The sequence below is a fragment of the Mycetomoellerius zeteki genome, unplaced genomic scaffold (genome assembly GCF_001594055.1).
Source record: "Mycetomoellerius zeteki isolate Tzet28-1 unplaced genomic scaffold, Tzet1.0 scaffold25, whole genome shotgun sequence".
Classification (NCBI taxonomy): domain Eukaryota; kingdom Metazoa; phylum Arthropoda; class Insecta; order Hymenoptera; family Formicidae; genus Mycetomoellerius; species Mycetomoellerius zeteki.
In genome coordinates, this window is record NW_017257227.1 from 2,522,986 (window position 1) to 2,539,332 (window position 16,347).

Consider the following 16,347-nt stretch of genomic DNA (forward strand, 5'->3'; position numbering starts at 1 on the left):
CCCGATATCGAATAACCCGAAAATGACATTTTTTTGTAACGCATAAGTAGGTAAAAATTGAACATTTATTGTATTTACACTTTAAAAATGCATTTTATTATCGATATTGCGTTACAAAAAGTTACAAGAAATTAGGAAAAAGCATTTTCAAACCTTTTTCCAAATATTTTTTAATTTCATATGATTTTTAAATGTAATTTATAATAATAAACGCAAATTGTGTGTGTGTGTTTCATTTTCAAATTTTTTAATAGTTCGTGACATTTTTGCAATGTAAGCGAGAATTAATTGAAGATAAAAAAATAAAAATTTTTTGCTCTAAAAAAACATTACATTACATACACGATAGATCTTTCGTGTTCGAAAATTTTCTGAAACTTTTTTGTTGGAAGATACGCCACAGAAATAGAAGCCGGCAACTCACAAAACTTATTGTTCTCTAGATATTAAGGTGTTTTTAGGAAAAGAATATAGATCATTATTTAGTTAAGTATTTCTAATATTTTAAGGAGAAAAATATTGCAACATTATCGTATTCGTTCAAATAACTCAGGGCCATTTTTATCAATTCCGATTAACTTAATCGATCGATTAGTCCATTGGAATTGGCCAATCGCATTTGTCATTTTGCTTAACGACAGATGGCAGATAAATATAAACACTATATAAATATCACAGAAATATTACATAACATTACAGCGATATTTCTACGATATACCTCACAGTCAGTAATATTCCTGTGATTTATTTTCGTGGACATCGTAACATTACTGCGACATCTCAGGAACATTTCAATGATGTTACTGTGATATTACCGTGATATTACGTGCTACGTGGGATATTTATATTTTATAAATATTATTCTTGTGGTCTTGCAATTATATTAGATTGCACATGCAGAGATGATAAAGATTTATCAATTGTATTACAAAAATATTCTATAATTAATTTATAAATCATAAATGTGATAAATAATGCCACGCATACATATTAATTTAAATTTCTTTAGGCAGTTTAAATACGCACATATACACATAACTTCAACCGCTCTGCGTAATTAAGCGATTCTCAACACGATCGCAATATAAACAGCTTTTCGAACGGTTGCAAAAGTCGTAGGAAAGAAAGTGTTTACCTTTTTCACATGCGATCAAAAGGAGAGAGACTTAAAGGGAATCAACAAAGAGGTTTATGATTTCTTTTATCGCGTTCATTATCTCTGTTGTTCCTTCTCGCAAGTTATATGTACCCATCGTCGGTCAGAATGTGATCGATGACGTCACACTCTGCCGCTAGCTCCACATCAAAATGGCCGCATTTTAGTCTACCGAGTACTTTTCTTTACTGTTTGCCAATAGCCGTGCTAAGGGCCTGGCGGTGTTCGTTTTCGTCGGAGTGGGTCTATTTCGCCGGAAATTTCACTGTACTTCGCGACACGTCCTAAATTTCCGCGAAATAGAGCGAACGTGACCGGGTAAGTGCGGGGAAAAGTGAGCAAAAAGGGTGTACGTGCCGCGCGCGCGGCGTGGCTCCGATTGTTCGGATGAGCCGTCGCTGCCGCCGCCGCCGTCGCCGGACCAAGCCCATTCCATCGGGGGACGGATTTTATTTATAGATACGAAAAGATCGCCGATCGCAACCCGGAGCACGCGATCGTGCGTACGAAATTGCGCGCGGCCGCGACGACGTCCCGCGAGATCGCGTCCCCCGTGTAATAAACCGCCCGTTATACCGGCTCGCCCTTCCCCTACAGGAAGGTTATATCGTCCTGCTATCACTTTCTATCGTCTTCGATGTCCTCTAGGCTCGATCGAATCTTTCGCTGTATAAATCGTATACCTCGCGATTCGCGTCTCAATGCGGAAAAAAGGATATACCGCGCGTACGCTGGAAACTACATTTCGGAGTAAATTTTGAAGCAACTCTTTTTTTTAAGCATAAACTTGGAGTAGACCTTTTTAGAATAACTGAGAGAGCTCGGAGTTGCATTCTCCTTTGTTAATTAACAAGATCAACAAGCGGTACAGTTTGTCAACTGTTTATTGCTTGTTTATTGATAATTATGAAATATTTATTTGTATTCTCACTCACTGATTAGCAAAGTCAGCAGAAGAACAGTTTATAGTCTGCTGATTGCTATGTGAGAGCTTATCAATATACAAAAGACAAATGTATTATATATTTGAACATGATTGAAAATTTGATTATCTTATCGATTGATTACATAGCACAGGTATAAATATCCATTTAAATGTGTTCATATACGCCGCGCAATTCTGTCATCTAAAATATTCTAAAATATATTAAAACAGGATTGAATTTGTGCTTTCATTTTATAGGTTTGTCTGAGTAGATTTTCATAAGATGTTACGTCATCAACATCACACAATGCAAAATCAGCTTCGAGATCATAACAGGTTAATATCCTCTAATCAACTGTTATATTATATTCTTGTGACAATGAAATAAAAAGTACAATAGAAATATTAGTTTATTCTAAGAATCCTCTTTTTATGTAAAATTGGAGTAAAGAATTTTACTCGTATTTGTACAAACTATTAAAAATTGATAAAGAAACCTTCTAACGATTCTGTTTACTGACTTAATGATATTGCTGTAATATCTGTATATGCATATGAGTGAAAAATTTTCAAAGAATTAACAATTAAGATAATTATTATTTGTTGAAGTTGTTTCTTTATTAATTCAGAGAATTATTATAAAGAGATTAAAGTGAATTGTGAGATTATGGTTGTTGTTGTTGCTGTTTAAAAGTAATATCTTTCTCGTCTTACTTTCTCTGAGACATCATAGTTTATATGATAAATTAATATAAAAGAGATTTATAATTATAGAGAAAGAGAGAGAGAGATAAATATATTTATATATAATAGAAACATATTTGCTATCTTATAGAAAATTAATATAAACATGAGGAATATATTTGATAAAACTTGTAATCAAGCAAAAATGAATACAGAATGGCAGGACCAATGCGGCCTATGCAGCAGGCTAATATGCCCCAGCTACATCAGCCGCAACATTTGTTACCTCATCGGAATCCACATCAACCAATACTGTCCATGCCCCCCCATCAACAGCATATGCATCACATGCAGCATCCTGGCCCGCCGCATGGAAATCCAAGACAGCCAATGTTGATGGGTATGAATACGCACAATACAAACAGTAAGTACAGATACACAATGAAAAATTAGATTCTTGTTCTTGTCAATATAACAATTAATTTGAAATATTTACTTCAGATACCATGGTTAGCGTTAGCATGAAGGACCAAACAAATACAGTTTCTGTGACTCTTCAAAATGTGCAACAACCTCAGTATCCACATCAACAACAGCCACAGCAGCAGCAACCGAATAATCAGCAGAATCAATCTCCCCAGCAGCAACAGCCATCGCAGCAGCAGGTACAACAATCACAATCACAGCAGCAACAGCCGCAGCATGTACAACAATCAAATGTGGAGCAATCGAAGGCGATAACGAACGATGCCAATGGAGAGTCCAGAGACGACAATGCATCTGGTCAGAATCATGCCAACGCGACTAATCCAGCTTTGGCAAACATGAAAGAAAAAACACCTATGTGTTTGTTAAACGAGTTGGCGAGATTCAATAGGATTCAACATCAATATAGGCTGACCAACGAGCAGGGACCGGCGCACAAAAAGAGATTCACGGTGACACTAAAACTGGGTGAAGAGGAATATGTCGCTGAAGGTCCTAGTATAAAGAAGGCTCAACATAGCGCAGCGACCGAAGCATTGACGAAAACTTGGTACCGTCAACCTCCACCTAAGCCCACCAAGGCCATGAGAATTGGCCATCTGGGCAAATGTCCAACAGGTTCTGGTAATTATTATGAATTTTATATGCATTGAATTGTAGTGCATTAATATAGTACAACAGCAATTTGGAATGTTATCTTTCTCAATGTAAGTAGTTATAAATGTTATAATTGTACAAAATAATGTCGAGTTATGTATATAACTATATTTTTGTCAATTATAAAATCTCCAAATCTTTCCAATACTATTTGATTTCTCTAAATATGCTTTTTTGGATTACAGGACATTTGCCTCCCACCGTCGAACTGAACGCGTTAGCAATGAAACGAGGTGAACCGACTGTTTATACGTTCCGACAAGCTCCTCCAGCTGCATTGCAGCATCAATTTATGCCACATGGATTCAGTGCTAACTTTCCACGAATGTACAATCCGCGTATCACGTACAATCGTGGAGTTCATACGGATCTTCAGGGATTGTATCTTGTCACTCTGAAGGTGGGTGAACGCGAATTCACGGGTAGAGGTTTAACAGGCCAAGCTGCACGTCACGATGCTGCTAGCAGAGCCTTGGAACAATTACGCCAGTTGCCGTTACCGGAAGAGATCGCAAATACCAGTAACATTAGCGAGAACGGCACGTTGGGTGGCATTGACGATCCAAACGCTGAGTTGAAAAGTCCCGTATCTCTTGTTCACGAAACTGCTCTGAAACGCGGACTACCAGTCAGTTTTGAAGTCGTATCCGAAAGCGGTAAACCTCATATAAGAACTTTCATGACAAAATGCACCGTCGGCGAGAAGGTTACTGTGGGAGAAGGATCCTCGAAAAAAGTAACTTCTCAAACCTTTCATGTAGAAGAATGATAAATAATGACACAATTTTAAATGCTTGTATCGTTCCTGTTTCCTTAGGTGTCGAAGAAACGCGCCGCCGAGTTGATGTTAGACGAACTGAAGCGTCTTCCTCCGTTACCGGCTACCATACAGAACCGATCAATGCGAGTAAAACGTAAGCCACCAGCGACGAAGAAGAAATCTCGAAACTTAATCAAAGTTTATCAGGAGCCTCGTGCGGAGAACGAAGCCGCGGAGGAGGTCAATCCAGTTTCCCGGCTAGTTCAGATTCAACAGGCGAAACGAGAGAGGGAACCAGTTTACAATCTAATAGACGAGAAGGGCGCACCAAGACGCAGAGAGTTTGTCATGGAAGTGACAATGGGTCAGCACTCCGCCCAAGGAATCGGACCTAACAAAAAATTGGCTAAGAGAGCTGCGGCTGAGGCTCTCTTGGCGCAATTGGGATATAGTAAACCGTCGCCGCAACCCTCGAAACCGTCCATAAAGACGGGAGAGAGCGAGAACACGGAGTCAAAGCCTAGAAAAGTTACATTTCTCGAGGACGAACAAATGAACGACACTCAACCTCACTCGGTAGGAGGTAAGGAAAAACGTCGATCACTGTTTGTATAGAACTGTGTTCGATAAATTTTAAAATTTTATCGTCTCTAGGTACCATAGGCCGCCAATTAGTACCTGGTCTTTTACTGGTGGACGGAGGTCACGAATCTAAACTGGGGAATGGACCCAGCGTACAAATAGTCGCTGAAGAGTTGCGCGAACAGCAACAGCAGAATACGGCTGGTGTTTCGCCCAAGGATCAATTGCATTATTTATCTCAGTTATTTAATTTCAGCGTAGAATTTAGCGACTTTCCTAAGGTAATCGATCGTTTGATCAGTATTAAAAAAATATTAAAATGATTCTAATTAATTAAGGTGGAACGTAGTGTGAACACGAAATGATGTTGACATATCATCAAATAAATTATAAGCCATTATTTCTCATTAATTTCTCATTTCAGGGAGTATCTATAAACAAAGAATATTTATCACTTGTGTCGCTAAGCACTGATCCACCGCAAGTTTGTCATGGTAATGGAGCAACAATAACCGCGAGTCGCAATCAAGCGGCTCTAAGGGCGCTTCGTACACTTAGTAAATTGGGACTTGATAATGCCTCGAACGCAGCACAAGTGAAGAAGGACAAAGGTGCGTCTGGTGATGGAATACACATTAGCATTCAAGTTAAAAACAACATTATGGATGGAGCTATCGATAAGTAACTGAGTAGCGCTTAAGACGTATATAATGTTGAGTTATATTTATGCTTCTCCAGGACACCGCAAAAGGAAGTTAAATGAATTTCATTGTTACAAAGTTCTTTACAAAATTGATAACGCTAATTATTGTTCATTTATTACCAATTCATTTGTAGATATGATATTCCTCGACAGAGACTTTTTTCTTCGATTGCATCAAGAGAGTCTCAGCCGCGGTTGTATTAACCATTTTTTTTTACTAAATCCGATTCCTTTAAGGAATCTGATCTATTAAAAAAAACTCATTGTGTGAATCTTTTTTTCCTATATAATAATTTATATTGAAAAAAGTTGCTACACAATGATCTGCCTATATTTGTAATTGTAATAATATATTTATATGTACCTCAGAAAAAAATTCGTCAATGAATTAAATAAAACGTTGTGCATGAAATAGATTTTTTCATTTTATGTTTGTTATTTATTGAATTGCTATATACTATTTACATTACTGAAATATAATATGAAAAATCAGATCGAATCTAAATTTGAATCAACTTATATAAAATTATTTAAATTAGTTATTAGTATGTAAAAAATATTCCTGAGCTTTTGCAGTGTCCTAATTACATTGAAATGCCGTTCAAGCACCAATAAGCGATGTGTATTTAATAATTATGTGAGAGAGGGAGAGAGAGAGAGAGAGAATTTCGTTTAATGACTAGAAACGTCTGATTAGTCACAACAGACTGACAAGTTTTTGTGACTATCGGCAATCTATTGTTATGAATTACGTACAATAGCGTATCATTGAACGATTCATATATTACAACTCTTGCAAAATTAATAATGCTATGGAATCGCAAGGTATTATTGGTGTTTGATCGTGATTGCGATCCTAGCAGTGACAAATATGTATAACTACTGTATTTATTGTAACACATTTTCATTGACAGGATCACAATATCAATATACTTATCTATGATGATTCAAAATGGTCATTCTCCAGTTAGGATCAATCTATAATATATAATGAACACTATAGGAAAATGTTAAGTAAAGTAACACGACCTGGAGATGTGAAATGCGACCATCTCTTAATTTTTCAATTGAATCTTAGCTTCCACACACTATCATGAATAAATATGTCTTGTCTAATTAATAATTGTAATGGTGTTTTTCTTTTTTTTTTTAATTCTCGGTTGTTCGTAATTGATCATTTTATATATTTTGTGTGTATATTTTTTCATCGCTTTATTTTAAGAAAAAAGCAATTTAAAAACCTATTTCTATTGAATCGCATGAAAATTATACATAAAATCACGTATTTTTCCAGAGTAAACTCTGGCTACGTGCGCTAGAGATACGTGTGAAAAATTAAGTAGTTAACGTTTAAATTGGTAAAACATACGTAATGCGATATACACTGTCCCTATGCCCCAATTTGCTTTCCTACGGGGGCCAGAAGCAACCTGGGGTTACATATTCATGTATCGTAAAATATTGAGAAATGAAGGAAAACAGAAATTTCCATACATCTGTCATTCGGGTAAGAAGTAATGATACGCTGTATAGGAAATTTCAGCGAATATAAAACGGAAGGAAAAGAAATAGTAATAAAGAAATTGTCCCGTTGCGTCAAGACTATTACAAAGTTGTTTTAAATTGCGATAAGAAAGAGAGAAACGGGGAATTTTGTCTGATTGAGAAGTGAGGGGAATAGAAATTTCCGTACACCTATCGTTCGCAGGTAGACAGTAATGATACGTTGCGTCGGAAATTTCGATGAATCTAAAAAAGAGAAAAAAAAGAAGAGAAGGCAATAATTCAAAATTTGTCCCGTTGCGTCCGGACTATTACGAAATTGTTTTAATTTTGCTGAGAAATAATCCTGAAAGAACGGTGAATTTTGTATTATTGTCGGGAAACGAGTAAGAATACTAGAGTGAAAGAGACTTAATAATGAATGAAGATAGACATTGAGAAACGGTACAAACTTTGAATATTCACGATTTAACTTTTACTTTTTGATTTTAAGTTCTATGCGTCTTCATGTAAACTGATTGAACGTTGCCTTTTATGGTGTAACGACACAGAGTTTTGTATCGGCGTTCTCAATCAAGCGATTTGCTATCTTCTATTCATTGCTCTTGTATTATATGCGATTTACTGAACAATAAGTACAAGCGGTTTACATAAACGTTCTATAACGGTTAATAAACTGTGTTATTGTTCACTAAAGTCGTGTGCATTTTTATTCATAATGCCCGATACTCGGTACATTGAAAATTTGTAAGAAATGTTCGCGATGATGGATCTGTCCATTAAATGGAGGTTTGTTTGAGATATTTGCTGGAAAAAAATTATTTATTGACTCTTCGAGACTCTAGTTGAGTTTTGTTTTGCCTGATACCGATCGCTTTTATAAGTGGGCCTTTCTTGTTCATGTGACATTCAGTATTACAAGACGCAGTGGTAGATTCCATTATATACATATAGTTTTTCAAGAGCTAAGCAAGATAAAGATTCGAATTAAATAATTTACGTCGCATACGTTGCAAGAGAAAGAGAAAAGGGAGAACAATTTCACGTTATGAACTGTAATTCCGTATAGTTAATATTAACGAATAGATAAGCGAATATAACGTATCAATTTACCGAGATACCGGAAACCGAAATCCTTCGACATTTTGAAGAGAGGAAAAAAAAACTCGCTCGTTCGCGTTGAGAAATCTATTGCGTTGTCGAGCTTGTTCCGCAAGGTGTTGAGGAAACAAACTAATATGTCGACACTATCAGGAAGAACATGAAGAAGAAGAATGCGTAATATTAGTTTCATGCGTAATCCATATTTCGTTCCGTCATTTTGTTTTAATGCCGTCACACATACAACCGCTACGTTTGCTTACTTTCGGTTAGTATAAGAAAGATCAAGTGACCGCTGCCGTTTCATCATGTTACAACATTAATTATATATAAAGCTTCTGTAAAATATACATATTCTCGCAATTTTTCAGTTGGCGGTATCATCTTGTAAACACACAATATTCCTAGGGTTCCACTTAACGTTCATAACGCTCGTGAGTATCATTTGACTTTTGTTGTTATCAAATGGAATTAAACAAGGATGGAATGATGCAAACGAACGTTGTTAACGTTAAGTGAAACGCACTCCTAGAATGTTACATGAATATTATTTACTCTTTTTAATATTTATATATCATATTCTAAGAATATTGTGTCTTACAGGGCAGTGCCGAGCGCGAGAGAAAGTACCGTATACGATACCGTAATGTAGTTCGATTATGTTAGATTTACATTTTAAGTAAAACAATTTGTTTGTAACGATTTGCTGTAACGTACGTATAAAACGCAATTGCGTAATGCGAGTCCTCGACAATATCTATCGAGGGAATGATTGCTCTTTGAGTAAATGCATCCTAACGATCAAGGAGATCATTCGTACTGATGAAGCTTTAATTGCATTTTCGAAAGTGAACTGTACGACGTATAGGAATCTACTGCTTTCCTCTATCCGCATCAGTTTGTATTTGACGTTGATGAGAATGATTGTAGAAAGGTTTCACGTACATGTATATGGCCTTTTTACTGTGCGTTTCAAATATACGCATGACAAGGTGGCACACGAATACAAGAATATTTTATTTTATCTGTCCTTATTATTTCAGGCTTTCGTTTAAATAAAGTACTCTTTATCAAGTGTGTGTGTCAGTTTAGTTGGTAAGTATTTGTGAGATTTGATATACCTAAGGTTTTAATATGCATTTCTTAATTTGTCTACTTGCCGCAAAAATTTCATAGATATATCTTCTCGTTCTAATAAAATTAAAAAATCTTACTGATAAAAATATTTTCAGAATTGTTCGTATAATTTCTTAGAATTTTTATATAAATTTTGAAGTTTTTCATTTTTGAATAATTTTATATCTTTTTAGAAAATTTTTCTTAGATATTTTATACAAATTTTGGAATTGTTGAGAAAGTCTACATTTTTTCTAAAATTTTTCATTCTATAATTTTTAATGAAATTTTGGATTAGAACAAAATAAACAGTATCTTTTCTAATTCTGTAATTACAAAAAGATAAAAAGTAAAGGATAATTTTTCTCAGAATTTTTTATATGAATTAAAACGAAAAAGTTTCGGTTCAAAATTATCCTAAGTAAAAAAAATTAATCTGAAAGTATAAATTAAAATATCTGAAACATATTTCATCTAAGGTAAAACAATAAAGAATTTCTTCCTTATTGACGAGACAGAAAAATGGGACATCGTAGTTCAACGTTTCGCCACGAAAAGTCTCCCACTGTCTTCGCACCGTAATTTGGCTCATGCTTGCGAACTGCAATGTTTGGTTATTAGTTTAAACTATTATAACCTTAAAAAACACGAAGGAATTATAATAAATGCAATCTAAATTAAATTTATACTTGTCATCTAATAATTTTAAGCTTGCTATTCTGAGATCTGACGCGCTCAGATTGAGGTTCCGTTTATGTTGATATATTCATACGAATATTGTGGAACGATGTATCGATCAAACAGTCGTTTATAGGTTAGAGTCCCTACTAATATTTCGTTTTAAGACAACTCGTGAAACGATGGATTCAGATGGATTAAAATAAAGCGACCGATGCACAAAGAACGGAAAATTTGTTATTTCAAGTATAAGCATGAATTATCTAAACCATCACCCGTAACGTGTTTTCCCCCGTAGCTTGATTTTTTCTATGCCGATGTGATATGGTGCCTTGATTTCGGGGTTTATTTAGCACAGTTTTATTTGTTTAAAATGGAAGAAGATTAGCTGCGGTATTTGGTCAATGCCGAGAAATCGGCCAAATTCATCATATTAATTTATATTACAGGTTTGACGAGAAAATAGAGAAGAGATAGCCTCGTCTTGGCATAAGAAAATTTAGAGCAGCGGGAGCCGGAAGGAATCCGAAAATGTTCAAGAACACTTTCCAAAGTGGTTTCCTGTCCATTTTATATAGTATCGGCAGCAAACCATTGCAAATCTGGGACAAGAAAGTGAGGAATGGACATATCAAGAGGATCACTGACAATGATATTCAAAGTCTTGTCCTAGAGATACTGGGTAGCAACGTTAGTACAACGTATATCACATGCCCTGCAGATCCAAGGAAGACTTTGGGTATAAAGTTGCCCTTTCTGGTGATGATTATCAAGAATCTAAAGAAGTATTTCACATTTGAGGTTCAGGTGAGGTTCTTGTTGTACCAGTTTATGGAAAAATTAAGGGGAAAGTATTTAATTTAACTTAGAGATCCTAAACAAATCCAAAACCTATTTATTACGAGTCGATTGTTCTTGTATAGTTATGTGTCGTTTTAAAAGAATATTTAATGTATGAAGAAATTTTATGAATTCTTTCATTCATTAAATGTTCAATCTCTTTCCTGATATAAAAAAAATTACACATTGCAGATAATTGACGACAAAAATGTACGTCGCAGATTTCGTGCAAGTAATTATCAATCAACGACGAGAGTGAAACCATTTATATGTACAATGCCAATGAGACTGGACGACGGATGGAATCAAATACAGTTCAACTTGGCTGACTTCACACGCCGTGCCTATGGAACGAATTATGTGGAGACACTGAGGGTCCAAATTCATGCTAATTGTAGGATACGGCGAGTGTACTTTTCAGATCGATTATATTCAGAGGATGAATTACCGGCGGAATTTAAATTATTCTTACCGATTCAAAATAAGGCAAAATGTTGATAATTAGTGAAGGAAATGCAAGCATTTTTAGTAAAAGAAAGAAGAGTTGTCCAATTGAAACTTTTTTTAAAATTTGTTCGAATTACTTTCAAAATAAAAAATAATTTATTGAAGGCTGTCTTAACTTTACACGCTGCTTAAACAATTGCAAATAATATAATTAATAATATAATATTCATTAAGGTTATAATTTTTACTTAATAGAATATAGATCATGTATATGCAATTTATGTATTAAGGATTGTGTAATTTTGCTTGTCACTGTATATGGAAAAAAAGTACATATGTATTTTCTTGTTTATATATTTTTGCTAAAATTCTACTTTTTCAAATAATCTGCTAAAAAGCAGTTAAATTTATTACGAACCGATATATTTATTTGTATATCATCTTTGTTTATAAACTTTTCTTGGCCAAAGTTTCTTCGATATTTGTAATACAGTCATATTATGTAATACAGTTCATATTATGTGATAATTCTATGTATATGATAAGTCCTTTATCCTGTAATTTTTCAAGAAGTTTTTTTGTTCACGGAATAATCTATTGCTATAAAATTTGATAAGTTTTATCCATCATTAAATACATGCTTCGTCATTTCGTCCAGTTTTATCTCTTTCTCGATTAGGGAAATGCATTTGTTTATGATCACATTTTCATTTAAATTTTCAACGTCTTCCTTGATACCAACTAGAGATCTTAAACGATTGGCGATACTTTTATCACTCTCTTTTACATATTTATACTTAGAACGAATATATTCATCGCTTGGAATGTCAGATACATTATTATTTATGTTATCAAGCTTAATGTTTTCAGATAGATCGGGTTTAAAAGATGATGAAGAATCCATGGCATCTACTTTAAATTTTGCTATCGTGGAATTATCTTTTTCTGTCTGTATCTTATTAGTGTTATTATTTAACGTGCAGTTTGTTAAGTTAATGTATGTATTTCCTGCGTTCTGAATTTTCTGTGGACGTTTTGAAATTCCGTTATCTTTGAATAATATTTCGCTGACATGCGTTTTCAAAAATTGGCTCTTCGCAATTGTTTTTAATTCGATAGAAGATGCAGGTCGTGACGTATGATTATTAATTTTTATATTTAATAAAGAGTTTCCTGCCTTACGCGTTTTCATTGCATAATGTTGGTTTATTTTTTCCGTTATGTCACTACTATCTTTTTCTAACTTATTTTCTATAACTGGATCATTTACTAAAGATTTTATGAAGCATTCACTTTGTCTTGTAAAAATATGCCGTTTTTTTATTGCATCATTTAAAGCATCCAGTGACATGTGATTCCTTTTTAATATATCAAAATTGTATAAATTTAAATTCTTCGATAGATTACTTTTCAGTTTTTCAGTGCTGCCTGCGATTTTATATGAATCCACTTTTGCCAACGGTGTACCATTAGAATTATCTTTATCAAAACATTTCAAATCAGATTGCTCTAAAGGTCCTAAAAGCCAAAAAGAAATAAATATATGCTAATATGTGTATATATTTCACATTTTTTCGAGAATTTATAAAACCTGTGTAACAATCTTCCGTCTGACAAGCCTTTTCAATGAAATTGATTCCCCGCTTTAACATGTACATATCGAAGAAAGCTTGATACAGCTCGACATGAGTTTCATCATCATTGTAATGACGATCTTGCAGATACACTCTTCTTAAATGACAATTCGGATAGATCGTTATTCTTTGCAGAGCCTCGTAATCCGTCTTATACACTTGGTGACAGAGAGTCTGAAGATTTATCTCTAAGAAATTCCAACAGTCGTCCAATCTCAACGGAATACGAGCCACACTTGCATTGATACTTGATAGTCTTTCAACGTTGTAGGTCATAAAGGAGAATCTTCTCCGATATTGTTGCTTGTCTATTATCTTTATATATATATCAAAGATAGAAAATCATTGAGATATTAAGAACATGTGGATATCTATCATAAAATTTAAAGAGTATGTACTTGAACTTCCAGTTTGAACCGCAAGTTTAAATTCTTTATGACTAATACGAGAATTGGAAGCTTTATATTCAGGATGTCTAGTGCTTTGGCAGGAATAGTTATACTCGTGGGGATCGTGTTGTCGTGAGGCCCAGTGATCTCGATTACTTTATCCCCGTGTAATAGATCATCCTTCACTCTACGAACTTTGCCACCAAAGGAAACATGTTTCGACCACAGATCCAGAGGCTTGTTAGCGACGCTGTACAACAGTGATATGTATCCACAGATCTCGTTCTTCGACATCTTCTCACGGGATATGTTAAGCCAGAAGTGTTAAGAGCAAATTCTGTCATAAATGTCTGTTACAAATTTTGCTGACAGAGGCTACGGATGTGATACAGGTTCTGACATATTCAATGCTATTGACAGAATTTTAGCAGAAATGAAGTAAATTGCGTCAACAAAATATGACAAATCAAGCAGGTTTTGGCATGCTCGTTACACAGTTGACGCGAATTGCTGACAAAAATGGAGCGGAATCCGCATCGACGGATTCGGCCCGGCTTCTGCTGTCAATCTGCTGTCAGGTTATGTCAGAATGCTCCAAACCATGATGTTTTGCTCATTAAAACGAGAGTAACGAGAGCTTAATGCGAATCAGTCAATGCCGATTTGTCAGCGATTTTTTACCATTCCTGATCAAATTCGCTGTCAATCTACTGAACGGTCCGCTTACCGGGGATAAAAGTATCTCGATATAACTTCTCCAAAAAAAAAAGTGCGTACCGCAACTTTTTAATTTTTGCCGAATATTTCAACATGATCTTTCCTTTTTCCTGCGGTAAAACATGTATGTGGAAAACGACAAGAATTTGACAACTGTTTCCATGATTTTTTTTTATTCCGGAATCCGGAGCAATCCAGAGAGGGACTTTTAGAGGTTAAGTTCCTCCTAGTTCATCCGCATTTGTTTCTCTGCGCGTTATTTATCGCGATTGTGACGAAAATGGCAAGGTAATAAATATTTCCGATAAACCGAAGTGCATTTTACAATGGGATCTAAATTCATGACGACGGGGCAATACAGCGATAGCTATATTCCACAATGAGATAAATTATGAAAGGGTAAATAATTAACTGCAGTTAATGAGGTATATTTTTTAACTTTCTCTTAATTTATCTTTTTGTTACTGATTCATGTTAAAAAGAAAGCCGATTTAACGCAACTTCTTATTTTTTACCCTCGCAAACATTATTATAATTGAGCATTATAATATAATCATATATACATATATATAATATTCGTTCTTTTCGTATTGTTTATATATTGACGTTTAATCAATTTATTACATTTTGTTGCTAATTATATTATTACAGCACGTCGAAATACCGACGAAATAAGACGCATATTTGATCGAGAACGTCATCGTCAATCACCGAACGGCAATGATATTACAATTCTCTCGAATAATTAATTTCATCCACAAATGAATTCGCTGGGGTGTCTTTTTCTATATATATTCTCTTCCGCATGATTCGGCGTTCCAGCGAAAATCATCCTGTCGCCGGGACAAAAAGGGGGAGAATAACAAACGTCGATACGAATAATTAACGAAATAATGATCGTGTCATTATAACGAGCGCGGCGTGATTAAAGGCTGCGAGGGGAGGGGCGGAACGACGGGGCGGAACGACGGAGGTGGACGACAAGGGGAGGAAGAGGAGAGAAGGTAATCGCGGGCACACGTGCACACACGTACACTCGGCGGGCGTATTAATTGCTAATTATTAAGTATTGATTTTTTTAAATGGGGACGTGGAGCGTAGCGCCGGCTCTCCGCACCACCCCTCGGGGACGAGAAGAAGGGGGAAGGGGGTGCTCGTTCGCGTCGAGTGGCCGCGGACTATTTTCCGCGGCGCGCAAAAACGCGGCGCGCGCACGCGCGATTGAACATCAGCGACGACGAAGGCAGCGGGGGAGGGGGGCGCGAGAAATGGCGGGAAAGCGCGAAACCGCGGGATTCGAGCCGACGGCGATACACAAGTCGGCGGCGTGAGAACCGGAAAAGAAATTGGCGGGCCAAGTAGAGAGCCGGCCACGGCGAGCAAGATGGCGGAGCAATTAAGAGTGCCGCGCGCTGATGCGTTTTATTCTTTTGCGCGCCGCATGGCCGCGGCGTCGTCACGTACATCCGTCGTCGCATCGATGTAATATACGATTTTCGCGAACGCGCGCGGAGGCGGAGAAACGCCGACGGATACGCGCGCGCCGCGCTCCGGCAGCGGCAGCGGGGAGCGCCGCGACGCGAAGCGCCGGCGGAATCCATAAATAAAACAATTGGTTATATACATATGTTTTTCAAATCGACGAATGCTATTATATATTTTGTATTGAGCACTCGCGGCACACTCCGGGGGGGTTGAGAGACGAACGGGGGAGACGGACGCACGCCGACGCCCGACGACTACCCCGCGACGAGCGCGGGCGAGCGCGCGTCTGTTTTTATAAAGAGCACACGGGCACGACGACTCGCGTCGCGTCGCGCCGTGCCGCGCGGCTTATAATCTCGCCCAATCCGCGGCTCCACTCATAAAGTATACGACGGAACAAAAAAAAAAGAAAGAGAAAATCGTTATAGAATAATCAAGCCGTCGCACGTTCGCTCGCTTTCGGCCGCCGCCGCGCCGTCGGGAG

General features: G+C 36.4%; 2 protein-coding genes across 3 annotated transcripts; both read left to right on the forward strand.

The window, feature by feature from the left end:
- Positions 1-1,302: 1,302 nt before the first annotated feature.
- Positions 1,303-6,190, forward strand: stau (double-stranded RNA-binding protein Staufen). The gene is made up of 8 exons (XM_018449733.1): positions 1,303-1,474; positions 2,340-2,417; positions 2,981-3,189; positions 3,267-3,875; positions 4,094-4,644; positions 4,726-5,251; positions 5,323-5,531; positions 5,675-6,190. Exons 2-8 carry the CDS (start codon positions 2,365-2,367, stop codon positions 5,933-5,935), a joined length of 2,418 nt encoding a protein of 805 aa, XP_018305235.1. The 5' UTR covers positions 1,303-1,474; positions 2,340-2,364; the 3' UTR covers positions 5,936-6,190.
- Positions 6,191-10,319: 4,129 nt separating this feature from the next.
- Bug22 (cilia- and flagella-associated protein 20) lies at positions 10,320-11,746 on the forward strand. Of its 2 annotated transcripts, none has more exons than XM_018449696.1 (3): positions 10,320-10,487; positions 10,801-11,158; positions 11,384-11,746. In XM_018449696.1, the coding sequence occupies exons 2-3, from the start codon at positions 10,883-10,885 to the stop codon at positions 11,687-11,689; spliced, it is 582 nt and encodes a 193-aa protein (XP_018305198.1). In that variant the 5' UTR covers positions 10,320-10,487; positions 10,801-10,882; the 3' UTR covers positions 11,690-11,746. The 2 variants fall into 2 exon arrangements, with proteins under 2 accessions (XP_018305198.1, XP_018305199.1); XM_018449697.1 differs by lacking the exon at positions 10,320-10,487 and adding an exon at positions 10,559-10,597.
- The last annotated feature ends 4,601 nt before the right edge of the window (positions 11,747-16,347 follow it).

Coding starts and splice junctions, on each gene's coding strand:
- stau (XM_018449733.1), top strand. CDS start 2,365: ATGTTACGTCATCAACATCACACAATGCAAAATCAGCTTCGAGATCAT. Junction 2,418..2,980: donor CAGCTTCGAGATCATAACAG/GTTAATATCCTC, acceptor AAATGAATACAG/AATGGCAGGACCAATGCGGC. Junction 3,190..3,266: donor GAATACGCACAATACAAACA/GTAAGTACAGAT, acceptor TATTTACTTCAG/ATACCATGGTTAGCGTTAGC.
- Bug22 (XM_018449696.1), top strand. CDS start 10,883: ATGTTCAAGAACACTTTCCAAAGTGGTTTCCTGTCCATTTTATATAGT. Junction 11,159..11,383: donor ATTTCACATTTGAGGTTCAG/GTGAGGTTCTTG, acceptor TACACATTGCAG/ATAATTGACGACAAAAATGT.